At 44.9% G+C, this 20,046-nt stretch overlaps 1 protein-coding gene across 1 annotated transcript in view; it reads left to right on the top strand.

The window, feature by feature from the left end:
• Positions 1-20,046, top strand: part of TNFRSF11A (TNF receptor superfamily member 11a) — a 28,662-nt gene that overhangs the window by 1,848 nt on the left and 6,768 nt on the right. The window contains exons 2-9 of the mRNA XM_037381077.1: positions 10,982-11,063; positions 11,519-11,644; positions 12,197-12,340; positions 13,462-13,555; positions 13,927-14,021; positions 14,894-15,001; positions 16,915-16,967; positions 18,544-19,372. Of these exons, the coding sequence (XP_037236974.1) occupies positions 10,982-11,063; positions 11,519-11,644; positions 12,197-12,340; positions 13,462-13,555; positions 13,927-14,021; positions 14,894-15,001; positions 16,915-16,967; positions 18,544-19,372 (1,531 nt within the window). The remainder of the gene's footprint in view (positions 1-10,981; positions 11,064-11,518; positions 11,645-12,196; positions 12,341-13,461; positions 13,556-13,926; positions 14,022-14,893; positions 15,002-16,914; positions 16,968-18,543; positions 19,373-20,046) is intronic.

Consider the following 20,046-nt stretch of genomic DNA (forward strand, 5'->3'; position numbering starts at 1 on the left):
CTGTGTATTTCAAAAGTGATTTTTACATCACAGCTTTCAGGCGGTTTGTCCCATTCCTCAGTATCCTCTGTCTGTTCCCTCCCCCTGTCGGAGTTCAGGACTGTGATCAGTGCAGCATGATGAGCAGACCTCAATGTTCTTCATACCTTTGCTTCAGGTCACTAACCATTACATATTGGCTTCCTTCTGGAGCCTTTTGGGTTTGGGCTAGTTGTTCCCTTTGGAATATCCTCATTGCCTGGAACCTGCGCGACTCTTGGCCAAACCTTGGCAATTCAAATTTCCATGCTATAGCTCCCAGCACATTTTGGGTACCCTGATGTAGGAGCCAGGAGGAGCTCCTCATTAATTCTCACCTCCCAATTCATAGCCTCTCAGGGGATGCAAAACAGGGAACTTGTATTTATTTGGGGCTGTTGTGTAAAGTCTTTCCACTGTATTCAACACGTGCTTAATTCTGAGCCTGTAAGTGGTTGCACAGGGTGCGACTTTCCATAGCCAATGCTTTGGACGTGTAGCAGTACAAAATAGTAGCTCTAGGAAAGTTACAGTGTAAGTTTACATAGGATAAGCCATGCTTTGACGAAGAGCCTGTTGAACCTGGAGAACCTGTGAGTCAAGAATGTGATAGCAAGGCAAACCTGGAGAGACAGTGCTCCCAGCCAGCCTTTCAGGTTCTCCCTTTCTTGGCTGATTTGAACAGTGGTTTCTTATGAGAGTGCTGTTTTCTGGTGGAAGGAATTATGAGAGTAAGTGTGGTAGGGCTGAAGTTGTCAGATGCACTTGTGTTAGTTTAGAGTCAATAGTATGATGGGGTAGTGATAGGGTAGTGGTATTTGCAATGTATTTCCTGCAAAGAATGAGAAACACTTGGACATGTAAATTAATGAGTACTCATAATTCTGCTGAGAATAACCATGGTTATCATCGTCATTTTCACCAAAGAGGAAACAGGAACAGAGAATTCGTGACTTGCTGTAGGTCACACACCAAGTATGGAGCAGAACTGCTGGGAGCAGAGCTCAGCCCTCCTTGTCTTGTGCTTCAGCCGCAAGATGATCTTTCCTTGGAAATTAGGGCCGAGAGCCTGTCAGAGGACGTGGTATTTTGCTTTCTGAGGCATGATCTGCTCAGCTTCTTTGTATGGAATCACTATATCCCTTTTTTTGCTTGTCATCGGTGAAGGGCATAAGTGTTTCTGTCAGGTGGGAGTTAAAGCCTGTGAGAATGTGCATTTGTAAATATGCAATAAAGCAGTTGCCTGGTTTAATGTCAAAGGACTCTTCTTCCCTTGTGTGGCAATGGGTTGGGGTTTTCCCGTAATACTTACTTCATAGGGAAAGTTTTCTCACTGCAAGCATCTGGAATTCTTTGTAATACAGAAAAATTTTGGCCAAAAAATAGATTATTTTTAAACTTCCTATAATACACAGTCTTTATGGAGAGAGGGGGAAAAAAGAGCATAAAAATGTCCATGATGTGCTATATCATGGGTTCTTCCTGGTCCGGTATTCCTGCTCTGATCAGGGCCACAGGAATCACTCAGTAGAGCAAAACTTCTACAGTATGTAATCTGAACTCCTGGATTTATTCTGTTATACAGCATAGGTTTCAAAGTTATTGTAATTCAGTTGGTTCACTTGTCAAAATGCCCTGGCGGGAACAGTATCTGCAAGAGAAACTGGAAAGTTTCTCATTGCTTTGCAGTTTCCCCCAGAACATGTGAAAAATCTTACAGCACCTCGTATAAAAGGAATATAATGCATATAACCTGAACCAATCTACAGTTTAAGAAACCTCTGCTTCTTCTTTTTGCATGTTAAGCATCATCTTCCTGATGCAAATTTTTCTTTCCCACAAACGGGACCAAAACAAACCTTCACCACATTTCACAAGTCAGTAGAATTCAAAGCTTATCAGCCATCTCGAGGGTACTGACCTATGTCATTTACGGCACAGGGCTTTCTTCATACTGTGCTGGAGGAAAAAAAAATGCAGGTCAAACAGAAACAGATCCTTAGGGCCACAGTTAATCTCTCTAAGTGCCTGTTACTGTCATCCCAAGCACCCTCAGACTCAGAAAAGTGGGTTCTAATTTGACCGCTTTGCAAGAACCAGTGCAGACATTAAACAGACATTAAAAGGGATGCGTGTGTAACAACAGTACAGAAAATCATTAACACCTCAAAGTGGTGCCCTCTGGCATTTATACTTTTAACACTGTTTAAAGGTATATTTGAGTCGCTTTGCTATGTTTATCCATCTGTCCTTTGGAGTTCAACTGGTGGAAGACCCTGCTGTACTAGGTACACGTGTAGACTCAACAGAAAAGTAACGCGTGTTGCAAGGCTGTCCTCCTCCTGCTCTTCCCTGCCAGCTTGCTCTCTGTATGAGGTGTTTGCAGGAACCAGATCCAGGAGGGTTCCTGCCACCACATGCTGTGAGCACAGAATCCACACCTCCTTCCATCCAGTGCCCTGCGCTGCAAGGGGCTGCTCTGCAGCGCGAGGGCTGCTGGACACTTGGAGGAGGCGGTTGCTTCAGATGCTGGTTTAGCTTACTGGAGGCAGGCAGTGGGGAGAAGAGGGAAACAGGGGCGGCTGGTTCATCACATCAGCTGCAACTGCGCACTTCTTGTACAGACTGCCCCCTTCCTTTCAATGGAAACTCAACTTGCCAGGCAGTGCTGGCTTCTGCTGCAGCTGCTCACCCCCTGGTTTAAAGGATGCATTGGTTAGCATTGCCTGCATGGAGAAGCAGCTGCTCTGAGAATGGTTCATTATTACTGATGGAAAGCAAAAGGGCAAATATTTGTGTGTTATAAATGCAATATAAAAATTAAGGGCTGTTTAACTAGGTTGCACTATGGACTTGGGTAGGCCTCAGTCTGTACAACGCAATAGCCTACCTGCAAGAACTTGCCCCTTTTTATTATTCTTCTTTGAAAATGGTCAAAAGTTTATGTAGTAGAAGAAAGACTGTTGTTGGACCTCCATGAGCAGCAACGGCTGAAAGCTGCCAGGTGGGCTACAGGGGGGAATCCTGGGCTGCAGGCTGTGCTGGCACCCAGGGCAGACTGCCATTGTGTCTTCTCCACAGCAGCAGGCTTTGGCGTGACAGTTCAGCTCTGGGGAAATGCAAGTTTCCTGATTTTTCTGTGTTTGTGTGTCACCGCAGTGTGCAATCATATTTGTGATGTGGTGTCTCACAGAGAGCTTAGCACCACACCAGAGGAACGACACTGACTTACGCCCAGTGCTCCAGGACATCCTGGCTTTTGTCCCATACCTGTGCAGCCACCTCAACTGCTCTTCACAGTGCTTCCCATGGTTACCTGGTTTGTTTGCCTTCTCAGGGCGTGAGTTCTCTGAGCAGAGGGCTTGGCTTTCTTTGGAGTTTGTACAGCACTTGGGATGTCGTGGCTGCAAACAAAGCCAAAGAGTCGTTAATCACTGCAGGACAGAGCCCCATCCCTTTCCCACCAAAGTCACAGGAGAGGCCTGCACAGGCCCGGGGAGGGAGGGGATATGTCCCCCCCTAGCCCAGCTGCCATCACACAGGCTGCAGCATCCAGCCCTTACCCTTATTCCCAGGGTCCTTTTCTGGCCACAACCCCACCAGCATCCTCAAGGTGGAAGCACATTCCCTGCACTATTTGGCCAAATGTGTTCGTGGTGGCTCCCCATGAAGTCCCCGAAGGAGAGGCTGGAGCAGGGGCTGCGGCAGAGGATGGCAGCACCATGGGCAGGCAGAGGGCTGAGACCCTCAGCTGCCTCTCGGCTCTGCGGAACCCGCTGGCTGCTCCCCTCTTAAAATCTAGATAAAAGAGACCAGGAAAGGCAGTGTTCAGTAGAAGAGCCAAGCTGGCTGGTTTAATCCACCCTGCAAGAACCAATTAGCCAAGGAGGGGGAAGAAAAAAAAAAATGAGGTCACTCACCCTCACCACTTTGCGGCTACTCCAAAAGAAAAAAAAAAAGTATATAGGATCTGTTCAAGAATGACAAAGAACAACATTTGTGACTGCAGATGGGTCCAGAATATATTTAGTCAGTGGTCAAAATTGAGGGAAACGAAAAAAAGTCTTGTATGGAAAAAAAAATACTGTGAGGCTTTGTTAGGCAACCCATTAATCTGGAATACAGATAGGGAAAAATGTGCTACTAGGTTCATATGAAATCCTAAAAATTGCTTATGTAGCATGCAAGGGAATCTATTTTGAGCATGTTATTTTGCCACAGCGAATACTTTTGCCTTACAAGCATCATGTTCTTCAGTAACTTTTCATCGTTCAGTAGCAAGGATAAGATGATTCCTTGAATCTATTCTCACAGGAAGAAAAATTCTCCCCTGCAATACCATGTGAAGTAAAACAGGCTGGTTATGGAAATGATCCAAAGCCTATTCAAATCAGGGAGGAATATTTCCACTGACTTGACTGGCCTACAGTCCCCAGCAGAGCTGGTGCGTTGTGGTGACACCTAAAGAGTAAATGAACGAATTTTTAGTCCAATCCTGAACCCTTTAATAAAGGAAGCAATTGCTTCATGTTGGAAAAGGTGCAGATCTGATCATGCAGTTCTTACTATAACTCACACCAAGGCAGAATGGTCTGTGGGTGTTGTATGCACCCCCTCTATATGGCCATCATCCAAGGTACGGGCTACAGCCCTACCACTGCCCTTTGTATTTCTGCCTGCAGAAAATTCAGCGTTTGTTCCATGTGCAATGCTACAATCCAAAAGAATGAAGCCAAAGCAGAGCATCAGGCAGTGAAAGCAGGCTTCCCCTCTTCTCTACAAGCTTTCTCATCCTCCCCAGCAGCTCAGCTAGGACTGCAGGGTCTCACACCATAAGAGACTAATACCTTATGTTCCACTTTGGAAGCATGCTGGAAGGAAAGGGTACATAAACATACAGATTTTTGAGCATAGGAAGTCCTCGCTGAACTCCTAATCTGGCATCCAGAAATATCCCGGCCCAAGAAATCTCTCATGGTCATTTCTTCGTTAAGATTGTCTTCAGTTGATGAAGCATAGAAAAATAATCTGCTGAACTAAAATGCAAGAGGAGCATGGTCCCTATAAATGACGGTGTTTTTAGTGCCTTTTTTATTATTATTATTTTAATTAAGCATGAATAGCTGTGGAGTTATTCATATCAAGTCGTTAAGACTGTACCGGGGGCGGCAAGACTGCTAAACTTTCCTATGGAGTACTGCTGTTGCACCTGTTTAATCTACAAGAGATTTGCCTTTGCAGGCCTTTGTGCAAGCACATCTAAGTATTGGTTTTTGTAATGTTGTTATTCTGCAGGTTTTATTTCTGCTTGTTATGGACTGTTGTCTTGCTGTCAAGCCTTTTTGTTAAATATTTTGGTTTGGTTAGCTTTTGGGTTTTGCTCTCTGATTCATCTTTAAAATATTCTACCTAGTAGCTATTAGTCTTTGGATGGCTGTGGCAGTGAGGACATGCAGGTTAAAGCACGAGGTTTTGCACCAAAGTGCCAGCAACACGCACACGCTACTGACTGCTCAGTCACCGAAAATGTTAGATGTACCCTTCTGGCTGTTGTATGAAGATGACTTTATCTCTGAATGATGAATGCTGTGCACGTGATCGCAAGTTTTCAGTCCGCAGAAGAAAGCTGGCTGATTCACAGGTTCAGTCAGCAGCTGTTTCAGCCCTGCCATCTATCACCTCCGTCATCTCCCATCTGATATACCTGAGGTTCCTCTCCGCTTTACCCCCACCACCCCGCTGCCAGAGCGGTCAGTGTGGCACTTCTCCTTCACATAGTCCGCTGGCTAGAAATAACTCTGCTGGGTTTGGCAGAGCAGCACCAGTTGCTCAGGTGTTGGCTTTTTGCTGCGTGCTAAAACGGAGGGGCAAGGAGAATGGTCAGGATGGGGCATTTACCACTGCTTGCCCGCTTCCTGGCTGCAAGTTACACTGTTCTCTTGACCTCTTTATTATTGGTTTTATCCCTCGTGTTCTTTCTGGCCTCTTTAGGTATTTAGGCTCTAGCAGGGTTTCAAGGACCTATTTTTAAGAGTGAAAAAATATTTAGTTTTTAGCTGTTGCCATTTCCCGGCTGTATTTTACCACGTGGTGGTAGTTCTGTGATGTGGTTTACTGGTCACTGGAAAGTTGACATCACCAAAAGCATTTCATTCACAATCTGAGATTTTTGTGATGGATTGCAGACCTGCAAGCAAATAACTGGAATTGTAAAGCTGTGACTTTTGTCATGCTTTGATTGAGTTTTTATCAACAGTGAATACTGTCTATGAAGGAACTGTTGCATTCAGTATCCATGTGATTATGATTAAATCTTTAACATAAGACTCCTCTTTCCCCTTATAAACTCACAATTGTAAAAATTTCCAGAGCCGTTCATTGTGCACATTGCTGTTATGCACCTCAGTAGAGTGCCTGGGAGCACCAGCCATGGAGCAGTGCCCATCAAGAGCCAGATTCTATTTTTATTCCTAAATAACGTTTTAGGCAAGCCCCTGAAACTGGCAACAAGCTGAAGAAATCGAAGATTTCTTAGCAATACTTCTGACCCAAAGCAGGTGGGAAGCTGGAAGGATGTAGGGCCAAAATTGGTACCTGTGAGAGCAGAGGGAGTGGCTCATATTTGAAGGAGAAAAAGCAGCAGATGACGGCAAAGGCCGTCCTAGCTGGATACCGGGGTGCTGTGCTTGCATGGGCTGCTTCAGATCAGGAAATGTTGGTCAAACCTCGCTCCTCTTGATGAAGGCAAATAAAGCCCCAAATCCACAGGAATATTACAGCTGTACAGGAGGCAAGTCTAAGGACCTCAAAAGGAAGCGGTTTGAATAAACTCAGGCTCCAGAGTATAAAGAACCAGTAGTGTGGGAGGTAGGACAGACCGTAGCTGTCTCTCCCATAGGTACTTTGGTTCTGTAATACTAAATGAAAAAAAATGTGCTTTGCTCAGTGAAATTAAGACAGATGACTTGAATACTTTCCAGAAACAACTACACTGAGGAACAAGGTGTCATCTTAAGATAGTTACCCCTTGATGTGTCCCTTTACATCTAAATTTTTGCAAAACGAAGATTATCACTGCTGAGCAATCCTCATTGAGGCCTCAGGTTCTTGTTCAGAAGTGACATGGGAAAAAGGCTGTGGAAACCCCCAAGCTTGTTATTCCAGATTTTTTCTTTTAAAGGAAAGAGGCCCATGCAACTCTATCTTCTCTAAAATGTCTGTCTGAATATTCATCTGAGCGAGAAAGTAATTTTAGCATCCATGACACACAGCTTCTGCTGCCATCCGATTGCTCAACGGCACCGAGAATAAATATTTCCTTAAGCCTGAAGACAGGAATCTGAATACTGCTGGTTCCCCTTCAGAAGCACCTGTGTGCGTGTGCGTGTGTTTTTTTCAAGCTCTGAGTAACACAGTGGTGCTTTGTAGCTCTGAGTCATCGAAGCTCTCCCACCCTACAAGCACACTCTTGCTTAGCGTCCTTTTCAACAAATAGGCAAAAAACAAAAGAAGCTGAAAAAGCTGTCTGCAGCTTGACACCAAAACACAGTCCTCCTGCAAACCTTGACATGAGCATGCCTGTTTTCACAAAGAAGTCAGTGGTGTTACTCATGTGCTTAAAGGTGAGCAGGTGCTGGCGTGCTTTACTGCGCTGGTTCCACCAAGCCCAGAGGAGGTTTGTCTTTCGTCCCCTGGACTCTTCCCCTGTCAGATATACGTGTTCTGAGGTAATGTTAATCAAGCAGGAAAGGTGACGATTTTTTTAGGGACTGGTGCAAATCTGTGTGCTTTGCACACCTTTTAAGTCACAAATTTAATTTACGTGGTATACCTAGAGCTTTTTGAAGCACTCATTTATGCACAGTGGTGGGATTTAATGGGCAGCGTCATCAACAGAAAGACCATTAAAGAAATGACCAGGCTGGGTTTCATCTTTTTTCTTCTTTTGATCATTTAATCACTTCAGAGGAGGTTCACACCTTCTCATTCATCAAGGTCCCTTCTATCTCTAGATAAGAGCTTGGTGATGTCCAGATCACTCTGACCCACTGGCCGGCACCCGATGAGAGGAAGGATGTTCCAGGGGTTACAGGGTGAACTTGAGACTTGGTTTGGTTTCCTGTCACCTCTGTAAAGCCAGCCAGCCTCCGGGTGCGAGTTCCTCATCTGCAAAATGCATTGCACTTCCCCGTCTCCGAAGGACACAGTGGTGGGAATGCATTGGTGGTGGTGGTGGTGGTGAAGTGTCAGGTCATCGTGCTGCCAGCAGCACGACTGCTGCTCAGCTCCCAAAGGAAGCTGACGTACATTTTGATGATGACAAGCGCAATCCCCTGGCAGAGGGTTAAACATGGGATAACCCGACTTCAAAAGGGCTGTGTTAGCAAAAAGGCCCAAGTTTGGCTCCCACCCTAAGAAAACCCCAGGTTGCTTTTGTTTCCCTTTCTGTCCTCTCTCCCTCCAGCTCTCCTGCTTGGTAGGTCCAGCCAGTCCATACCAGGCCAAAATCTCTTGCCTTCACGAGGAGGCTGGGCTCACGTGAGGCACTCATGTGGGCACGTGTCTTTACACCATTGAGCATAAATGAAAGGAGGGAGTATTGCAGCTCTGTGAATGCGTTGGCTTATGTGGAAAGGGGAAGGATATGGTCCCAGAAGAGACTGCTTATTGACATAGGGCATGGATTTATGCAACTGCAGCTGTGAGTTATACTGTAACAATAGCCCTCTTTATACAGTAAAGCATGGAGGTATGAAATAATTTCCAAAAGTGGCTGAGCAATTGGCTGGCTCCCCTAGCCCCAGCACGAGGGGATTGCTGCTTCTCCTCAGGCTGAGTTGCAATTCTCAGAAATTATTCCAGACCCTTAAGCTGAATGCTCTTTAGCAAATTTGCATATCCTTCCTTAAAAAGGATGACTTTGCCCTTGTTTGACACTTCAGTAATTTTTTAGCCTTGTTTTCTAAAGAGGAACTATCAAAATGGAGCAAACGAGGAAGAAGAGGACATTCTGTGACAAAAAGCGAGTGACTGGACCTGTTGGCCTTATCAGTTTTATTGCCTTTTTGGATGGCTGGGAATAGGGAATCAGTTGCTCAAGACCTCCTTTCTGCTGCTCAGTCCCACAACATCACCTCAACCCTGTGCTGGCCATCTTAGTGTTTTAGCAGATGCCAAGTGAAGTGCATTACAGAAAATGAGCTCTTTCGATTACAGAAGTGTTTTCAGCTTTTACCCTGGGACACTGAGTATTGTCACTGTTAGCTGCCAGGCTGGCCTGACTTTCCATTTCCTAGATTGCCTCTTGCCACACCAGCACCGATCGTTACACTGTGCCCCTCCTGGGAGGCACTGTGCAAACACAAAATGCAATGTTTGTTCCAAAAAACATACAATCTGATCACGAGAAAGGTGCTGCTAATGAAGGCAAAGAAAAAGACAAGGGAATAATGACACAACAGAATATTTCTTGCAAGATCAGACTCTTAATTTGATCTGAGATTGTGGTAATGATAAAAAATGGCTACAAGTTGTTTATAACCTGCAAAAAATACAGAAACGCAAGACCTCTGACTTGAGGTACTTATTCTGTTCCAGACACAGTTAGCGCAGTTTTGATAAACACATTGGTGTGTATCCCATGGCTCAAACTCCAAGGCAAAAGGTGCTGTTTTAAGAAAAAGATTTTCTGTCATCTTTGCGTTACAAGATCCTTCCGAGCATTAGAAGATGACAAGGTGCTTAGGGAAAAGTATTTTCTATTTAAAGAGATTGCTATTGCTGAAACTAAAAAAAAGGAGGAAAGAGGAGAAGTAAAGACTTGGGGGAAACAAGGGGAGAACACTAAGCAGAGGAATGGAAACCAGTATCAGGAGGCACAGGGCTATCATATGCTGTTAAATGGCAAAAGCTCCCGTTAACCAGCAGCAGAAGCTTTATTGCAGCTTTTCCCAAGTACAGGCCAAATTTTATATCATCTTCTCTATCGCAAGATCAACGACTGGTTTTAAGGTGGTGTGTTTGTTTGGAAAACCGCTGCCACAAGACTCCTGGGCAGCCGAAGTGTGATCAGCAAGGGGCTGAGCGTGGGGCTGGCTGGCCAGGATCCCCAGCACAAGCCGTGCCCTGAAGCCTGGCCAAGGCAGCCGTGTGTGCTGGGCTGCGGGCAGGACCACGCTGTCTACAGGCAGCCAGGAGCAGGGAGGGGATGCAAAGGCCCGTCAGAGCTAGAGGCAGCACTGCTACCTGCTTTGCAGATGCCCTCTCATGTAGCAGTTTCAGGTCGTTTGGGGGTGGTGGTTTGTTTTAGTTTTGTTTTGTTTTTTTTGAGAAGCAAAAAGCTGTTGGCGTAATTGTATCATCTCTCTGGATGGCTGCCTCAGTTCCATGACACCCCCTCTGCAGGACACAGTGAGAGCCATAAAAAGCTACAAAATTAAAGTTCAATATTTTCCGGGGCTAGCTGGGAGTATTGTGTATCCCAGTGGGAAGCTGGGAACTTTTTTTTTAGGAGTATAAGTTGTTCACTTTACGTTTGCTTAATACTATACGTTAAAACTGTCGGTTGCCCAGGTCTTGGTCTGAGGAAGAAACTACAGAAGTATCTCTATGCCAATTCTTTTTCTGTACAATTGTTTTCAAGTCATAGAATTCAAATAATATAGCACTGTAAGAAAAGGTTATATAGCAGGCCAAAAGTTCATGACAAATTACAGGATTGTGTTATTTATTTATCACCTGGCTGTGGTACGAGTCTCTGTGTGTACAGCAACAAGTACACATTCTTAGTGAGTCTACAAACCACCTTTGAAGTAATAAATGTTGTGTAATTTTTACTGCTTAGCTATCCAAAATGCTATACAGAAGAGAAGATTTCCTCCTTTCTGCAGGACTGTGACTAGGTAGTCCTGAAGGTGTCCAGGTATATTGGTTCTCATGTCCTCTCTCTCCTTCTCTGCTCCAGTTGTCACTACAAATCACTCCACCGTGTGAAAGCGAACAACACTATGAATACTCTGGACGGTGCTGCACAAAGTGTGAGCCAGGTATGTGAGCCCTGGGCTGTACCGGCTTCACAAAAGCTCATTAGAAACAGTTTTGTGGGTCAGTAAGGCAGCTTGCTTTTGCAACTCTGCTAATCTATTGGCACATACCCTTGAAGGTGCATGATTTCAGGCTTAAAAGCGCCTTCAAGTGCAGGAGTCGTCCTGCTGACCTCAGCAAAAGCCTTAGCAGCTATTTTGTTGGGTTAGCACTCAACTGCTGTGGGAGGCAGAAAGCAGCTTGATTCTCATGTGCGTAGACAGGACTGCTTCCAGGCTGTAAGCTTCATGGATGTGTTGGTGCCATGCTAAAAGCGGGCCAGACTGAGGAACTGAAAAGGTGGCAGGAATAAATGATTGTCCACAGCAGTACAGCAGTATTAGTCCAACATGTTATTTTCCCAAAGCTCTTTAGACAGTTGGTTTGCAAGATCTACTTGTCCTTCTCTCATTCACAGGAAAATATATGTCTGCTAGATGCACTGATACTTCTGATAGTGTGTGCCAACCGTGTGGCCCAAACGAGTATATGGATGTCTGGAATGAAGAAGATAAATGCTTACTACATAAAATATGTGATCAAGGTGAGTTGTTTTTACTGAGGAACCTTTTAATCCAAATTAGTGAAGCACGAAGTTGGAAAAGTGGATCTAGAGAAGTTGCTTTGTTCAGGTGCCCAGCACTGGAGGCTGGGCTTGCAGAAGAGCCTGGCAGAGAGGGAGGTCGCCAGACAGCAGAGATTCTGTGCTGTGCTGAGCACCAGGACCATGGTCTCTGTGCTGCTCATAATGATTATCTTCACTGGAGCCATTCACTCCTGTCAGTTGCATCTTAAAGGTTGTCCTTTTTCCCAGCGTACTGTGCATTGACTTCCCCTAACACGTTTGTCTCACCCTGGCAAAAGCTCTGTTTATTTTCTACAGCACCTACAAGGAAAAATACTGCTCAGGAGTGCAACCGGTGAGGAGCCCCATGCTGGTCAAGTGTCTCCCATGCTTCTTGAAAAAGAACATTTCCTCTAGCATAAATTGTTTTGCATCTGGCATTGAAGCAAAGCAAATAAGTAGAGCAGGAGGTTCAGAAACTTGAAGCTTACTATCAGAGAGATTTTTACTCCCATCTGCTTTCTCTTTAAGGGAAAGCTTTGAGAGAAGTGAACCCTGGGAACAGCACATTCCAGCGTCAGTGTGCTTGTACGATGGGCTACCACTGGAACGAAGACTGTGACTGCTGTCAACGAAATACTGTGTGTGCTCCAGGGTTCGGAGTTGAGCATCCTGGTAAGATACAGAAATGGGACGTACAAAGTGAAAAGTCCAGCTCAGGCCAACAGGATGAGGCCAGCATTGTGTGAGTTGTGACATTACAGAGGATACTTTGGACTCTCAGATGACTGTCAACAGAAGATGTGTATCTGAGTTGCTGTTACTACTGCATATAACCTTCCTGGACTATTTGCATTCTGAAGGCTTCTGCCTCTATCTTTTAAATAGTATCTTGGATCAAGTGACTTTTGCAAGATATCACGTGAACGTAGCAAGAGTTGCAAGGTGTTCAGTGCATTTCTGATGTTTGCTGAGGTGTCTAGCTGTGAGTCACTAGGTCATACATGGCTCCAGTATTCAGAGAAGCAGTCCATTGGGAATTGTTCCTGAGGTCAGATTTGAAATACATTTTTGTCCAATGACTTTGCCATTTTATAATGTTATAAGCAAGTTAAAAAAGATTAACACATTTCACGTAGTGCAAGTATTCTGTTTTAGATGACTTCTACTGCAAAGATTTATTACAGACATTTAATTTAGTCTTGTCTGATCAAACACAAGATGCAGGTGTTTTGTGGGTGGAAAATAGAAGACAGTGAAGTTCAGAGTTGTAATAAACACTGGGAATAGCTGTGCCAAGCATGAGGAACCCCCAGAATGCAGCACATAATAGAATAATGAAGGATGAAATGCTCCATGGGCCTGGAGCACAGTGCTGTTTTTCCTCCAGTCTAGCAAACCCTGATACAGCATTTTATTTACTGTGGCTTCATAGAAGTGACAATGCCAGTTAGCGTCGCTGTCTGTGATAGCTTCAATATGAGGAAATTAATGAAAAGAGGAGGATATTATAGCTGTGTGTTATTTTACAATAACTGCAAATGGCTCCTGGTCATTTCTTCTTTTGATCATGTAGAGAAGTGCTCATGTGGGACTAGCGTACTTCTTTCTGCTTACATGTGACTGTCATTGCTGCTTTAATGTAATCTAAGATCTTTCTCTCTTCAGGCAAGCTTTTGGGGGGATTGGGGGAGGGGTGTGGAGCAGGGGTATGGGGAGCATAATCACCTTATCCTCATCTGAAAGGAACATGTGGAAACTCAGCTATGAAGTTTTTCTTCCTTTACTACACACAGTGCAACAAGACAAGGACACAATGTGCATACCATGTCCCAGAGGCTACTTCTCAAAGGTCGCTTCATCCACCGACGAGTGTAAATCCTGGACCAAGTAAGTCCCTGTCTATGGTAAAAGGACCCCACTAGCCAGAAGGCAGGGAGAAGCTTGGGCGAAAGCATTTTTCAGTGAGGTGTTTCAGGCTCTCTGCAGAGTGCACGGAGTATCTCTGTTGGCTGTGCAGCGATAAAGGCATTCTCACACTGAAGCTTGAAATCTCCTTGGGGGGAGCAAAAGAGAGCGGTAACAACAGAACTGCTGAGCTGACACAGCTGAAAATAAAGAAGGTATCTGAGGCTCTTGAGTGTGGAGAAATGCAGGAGAAATGTTGTATGTTACAACAGAAAGTACTACTCTGCATAAGTGTAGGAGTCACAACAAGCTTCCTCTTTGAGAGCCTAGCCTCTTTTGTCTTTCTCTTTTAGCTGTACAGCTCTAGGAATGGCAGAAAATGTGCCTGGAACTGACAAGTCAGATGCAGTTTGCGCAGAACGGAAGATGCCTGAGCCATCAGAAGATGGTATGTGTCCTTGCACAGATTATCTGTTAAAAAGTAGCAGGGAGGAGGAAGAATGTGTTTACTAGGGATTTTGGCTGGTTTAACTTCATTCCCATTGTGGGCGACTCTAGGGGGAGCAGCTGTAGACCAAGACAACTCTTGGAAAATCCCACCTCTAAAGATTACTTTAACGCTGGCAGCTCTAGGGCCCATGTCCACTGCTAAGCAGAGCTTTACACCTTCCCACGGAAACTGCATGGCAAGCAGCACTGCTGTGATACCCATGACCTCCATCACAGTTACAGCTCTCTCGTTTTTTCAGCCTGCTGATTTCCATACACTCACTAATCTGTATAAAGGCTAGCAGCTTGTCTACATTGCTATTTTATGGCTATGGATGTAGTCTCAGCTGAATGTAGCTCTTCCTTCTCGCCCACTGCCCACTTCCTTCTCCAGTATGGGTATGATACCAGGGAGGCTGCTTGCCTGGCATGCGGTCATCATTCATAACCTGAGATAATGGACAAATTTTGCCAGCTGGATTCTCTAGTGTCCATGAGACGTATGTCCTCCAACCCCTGAGGGAGAGCAGGCACAGCCCGTGGGATGCTGGCAGCTTGCGAGGGGACTTTCAGAGGGGCATCACTGGATCACACCTCTCTGAGACGCCAAGACTCTGGTTTTTATGGAGATGGCTTGGTACCAGGTGCCTTCAGTATGGCTGCTTGTTACAGAATAGCATGGGTGCTAGAGCTGTTGTCCTGATTATAGAAACTGAGAATCAAACAGGAGAAAAACCCTCTCCTGTCAAAAGTGGGTAAAATGAACAAGGATTGTCATACTGCTGACTACACGCTGCATGTTGATGGCACTATCTTTTTTACATCCTGCAGGAGCAAACAGGATCTTATACGTGTTGATTGTCATCTTGTTTTTTGTGGCACTAATTGGCATTGTCATCTTCATCGTATACTACAAGAATAAGGGAAAAAAGCTGACAGGTACATGATAGCTAATGATATTCATGAATGTGACAACTGCGTGGTACTCTGTGCACTCTGATTTCATGGATAACCACCAGGTTAAGAAACTCAGGAGTTATTCTGGAAGTTCTGTGCTATCCCTATGTTCTTCCATATGGGTATGCTTTAACAGCGCAAATCCAGGCTTCAAATTTCTTTCCCCTAGGCAGGCAGCATATTACACACATGCATAATGCATATCACTTGGTATCCTTCCGCAGCCCGGACCACGGGGTGACCACTTTTGGGGTGGATGCAGCAGCTGTGGATGAAGGAGGGCTGGTGCTTGGGCCCTTTATAGCAGCACAGCTGCTCTGCACCGTCTGGCCCTTTGGCCCTTGGCGGAAGGGAAGCAGGGACACACACAGGGGGCTTTTGCCACCTCCTGTCTCCTTCCTCCCACTTTCTCTCCTCCCCTGAAACCTGCATCTGGACAGGTTAAGATACGGATTTCAAGACAAAGGCCTGATGTGTATTTGAAAACATGATGGAGGCAATTTTTTTTTACCTGAAGGCCAAAATTCTGACGTGTGAAGGAAGAAATACTAGAAGGAAATAGAATAAACAGTAAAAGTAGAAAATTAGAAAAATTATAGCAAAGGCATACTGTATAACAGTGGAGTACTAAATATATTATTAATACAACAGAAATACCTTCAACAGTTACTCAATTCTGTGTTAAAGCCCTAGATAGCCTTAATTAAGGACATACCCATGTTGTTCTGTTCGTTTTTTATTTTCTCCCCTCTAAACATGGAAAGCCTTTGCTAGTGTACTTTTTCCGTCATCACCTTTCCAAGCCCTAGCAATTTATGAAATGTTTTGGATGCTGCGGAGGGGAAGACAGCAACCCTCTCTTGTAAAGTATGTTTCAGCCTGTGTTTTAGAAATGGGCTGCCTCTGCCACACTAAACATGGGTTGTGCTAAATCTGGAATTCCTGGGATGGGCTGGAGGAAACGGTGACTCTCCTTGCAAACCAAATACTTACGATGCAAAGCAGGTTAGGGGGGAATGCTCTTTATTTGACATTTCTATTGCCCTGCTGCTCTGCAGTGACAGTCCTTCATTGCCTTTGCATGTTAAATCCTACTGTTAAAGGCCCAGAGACTTGCAGGCTCAGGAAGAAGCTCTGCCAGCTTGCAGTGGGGACTGATGGTAAATGTGCAGGCTGAACATCAGAGCAAGAGAGTCATTGCTGGGAACTGGCGGTGGCTACATAGCTGATCTATCTTCAGACATACAAAACCAGGATAAGCTTCAAATGTACGTGAGACCTGAGCCCTACAAAATCTCCTGAAAGTATAAAGACAAAACAGGAATTGCTAACTCCGTTAAGTGGCAGTCTTTACCATAAAGCATTGCTGGACTTAAAGCTTTTCCTTGGGACATACTCTGATTAAGTGCATTTCCCCATTAAGTACACCCTGATTAAGTGGAATACGCTGTGTTTGAGCCTACCATCCCATGGTTTCAGTGGCTTACCCTCTTCTCTCTAGGCTCCTCACTCCTGTCTGAGAACGGCCTTTGGGCCATCCACGTGACTTCTCTTGAAACAGACCGTATGGCTGCAAGCGGGACGGTATTGGGCCAGTCATAGCTTGGTGTGACATATGACCAGGAAAGAAACCCCATTTGATGTGGAACACAGTTTAACCATGGTCTATTTTAGGAGCTTGGAAACATTTGTTCCACAGAAATACATCCCTGTTCCAGTTACAATGAATCCTCAGCTAGACCAACACTGGGACACTTGAACAGTCAGTAAAAACAGTCTCGCTGGTTTCTATTTAATTTGATATTGCGGATTGTGAATGACTGTGGGTGTTTAGGTCTGTGGCTAACTTCAGTGCCTGCTATATGTTACAGCCTCTCTTTATATTTTCCCTACAGCAGATCTACAGAATTGGGCTAACGAAGTGTGCAGCCAAATAAAAGGAACAAAGGTAAAGTCAAAGACACTAGCATTTTCTCATTGTTTTACATTTCCTCATGGCATTCCTGACATCCCTCCTGAAGCAGACTCCTCATTAATGTTTGGCTAGAAAATAAGTTTTGAGTTCCTCAACAAATGTTCGCAACTTTGGCTTTTTCAGTCTGGTTTTCTGTAAATCTGAGACATATGAAATCACTGTTCTCAAATAGCTTCTGAACCTGCTCTCTGGTTTCAGCCAGTTTTAACAGTGGTAAAAGCCTCCATGATGATTAAATAATTATGATGAGAAAGTTAAACATGAGCCCACCGGTTGCTGAACGCCTGAGACTGCCTAGGAGAAAGCCTTACTAAATCATAAGAGCAGGAAAACTTTCAGCTGAATTTGCACCTTTTTACATACCAGAGTGCTCACAGGGGAGAAACCTGGCTTTGGGGCAATGCCAAGAATGCCAGACATGCAAGGCATTAAGCACAGAGCCTTCACATGTGAAAGAAGTAAGAGGTTTTGCTCTGGAAGAACACCAGATCCCATGCTTGAAACACTCAAATAGGGACACAGGTTCAAGTTAATGTGCAGTGCCTGCTGCACACTGTGGACATGGGCTGAAGTGTCCCAGGTGTCTGTTCTCCCTGCTACCCTATCTAGCTTAGCTGTTGAAAGACTCAAATTCCATTGCTGCAAAACAAACATACCAAACCAACCCACCTTTTTTGAGCAGGCAGTTCTTTTGTCTCGTAAGTGTTCATGCAACTTCCCGCATCAGCAGCTGCTGAGATCCTCCAGGACAGAGGAGTGAATCAACAGCAGCTACAGGCTTGCAGCATTTACACTCTCTCTTCTGTCCTGGAAGGTCCGAACAGATTCTGGAAGTGAAAGATACCAGTTCCCAAATACCCATCTACAGCACAGCTTGCATGAACTGAAAGTAAACCCTTGAAGTATTTCCCAGTCTTAATTTTTTTGGAGCTGCAACCAAAAATTTAGCTTTACTTTGACAAGTACTGGCAACATGGCATCATGGGCTTTGCATTTGTTGTCTTAACATTTTCCAGGTTAAAGCAGCCTTACCCATGGGACTTCCTTTTTCTGTCTTGTCTTGAGCCCTCTGAATCAACCCAGTTCTCCAGTTCTCTTCAGTCATTAATGATAAAAAAGATTCTGTTCCCAGTAAGGCCTTCACAGGTGAACAGCCCTTCAGACAAGTGGGGGGGGTTCCAAACCCTTACAAGCAGTTAGGTAGGTCTTACTGATGGTCCATAAGGAATAGCAGAATCCAGCAACTCTTCTAGATTTATAAACTCTTAAGTGCCCTCTTAAGAACTAGTAATAGTCATCTCCCAAAATTAAATACTATTGCCACCCAGGCCACCAGACTTTTGTCTGAGCACCGCTGAACCCAGCATCGTTGGTCACAGTTTCACAGCAGAACAGAATTACACTTCAGGACTCCAATACAGCAGTGCTGCTCAACCTCAGCAGCTCCATACTGAGGAAGAAGTGAGATCTGCCTGTTTCTTCTTTGTCTGGAAAATAACCTTCTGCTGATCTACTTATTAAACAAGCTTTTATTTTTAATTTCTTCCAGGAGCCCCCCAGAGATGCTTTTGTTACCGTGAACATCACAAATGCTGCTGTCCCTGAAGTCATGGGTCTCCTGGGCCCCACTGGCTCGCCTGCCCCTGGAAACTCGTGCTGCACCAGTGGTCACGCTCCTTGCAGGAACGGGAGCCCCAGCACAGCACCGTGTGAGGCAGGAGGGAACCTCGAAGGGTTTTCTGTGGTAACTGAGACTGATGATGACCACTTCCCACCAGTTCCCATGGAAGATGAATACATGGATAAGGATCTCAATACTGCTGATTCTTTATTGAGTCGGACTGCCAGTAAAACCATTTCATCATTTTCAGAACCAATGGAGGCAGGGGAGAATGACAGCCTAAATCAGTATTTTTCAGGGATTGGGAGCACAGAGGACATATCAGTCTCTCAAGGCTTTCACCCTTCCTCCAGCACAGATGGGGCACACCCCACCATGGACAAACTTCTTCAGAAATCTTGCCAACATGCCCACAGTTGCCTGAAGGAAACAGGCAACAAAGACACAGATAATTTTGCAACAAACTATGACTTGGAGAAGATCTGTGTGAGGTGTGGCATTTCGTACAGGGAATCTCCCAGAAAGTGGAGCAAACCCTGTTGTGCTGTGGCTGACAGTGCTTCCACCTCCCCAGAGACTGGATCCTATGCACAGTGCACGTGTGGCTTGAATTTTCTCTCTGCGGGTCAGAGCACTCTAGCAAGTGATCATAGTATGGAAAGTGCATCTTCAGATAGTTCCAACATGAAGTACCAGAACACAAACAGAAGCACTTCAGGGACAAGCAGCAGCACTTCAGACTTTCCTCCAGCATCTGGTAAGCCCATTAGGCCTGACCCATACACAGTCATACGTCATTGTTCTCTGTGCTAGCTCAGTATTATTTGGAGAGTGTGATTTAGGAGGAGAGAAGAACAAAATGATGCTTTTTCACTTAATTGCTCTGAAGCTAATCTGAAAAACAAAACTGAAATAGTAACGACATTTGGTTTGCAGTGAAGTCTGCAAGTAGTATGAGCACTGTGAGGGACCATTGTCCTGCCCTGATCTAACCAGCAATGCAGAACCCATCTTCTGGCTGTCACTGTAGAGGCCAGGCGGTTCTGTTAATGAAGTATTTTGGTGACAGCAGGTGTCTGTACTGGAGAAAACTTGGGAGGAGGAGAGTGTAGGGACCTAGAGACTGAGTCAAGAAAGGTTGCACAACGCTCCAACAGACAAATTTCCATTCAACAGTCTGAAGGCACATTTTTGCCATTAGGTTTAAGTCCAGTTACATTTATATGGTGGTCAGTGAAACTTCAGCTGGAGCTGTAACCTGGTGGCCACAACTGGGTCTAAGAGATTATGTTCAATTTTCTGCTTTTAGCTCTTTCTCTTTGCTTTAATTTGCTAGGACCTAAGCACTCACCTAAAAATAATTTCATACAGACATTGTTTCTCCATACACAAGTGCTCTGTCCTCTAAACAACTCTGAAACACTGTCGCCA

Source organism: Falco rusticolus, chromosome 3 (genome assembly GCF_015220075.1).
Source record: "Falco rusticolus isolate bFalRus1 chromosome 3, bFalRus1.pri, whole genome shotgun sequence".
Taxonomy (NCBI): domain Eukaryota; kingdom Metazoa; phylum Chordata; class Aves; order Falconiformes; family Falconidae; genus Falco; species Falco rusticolus.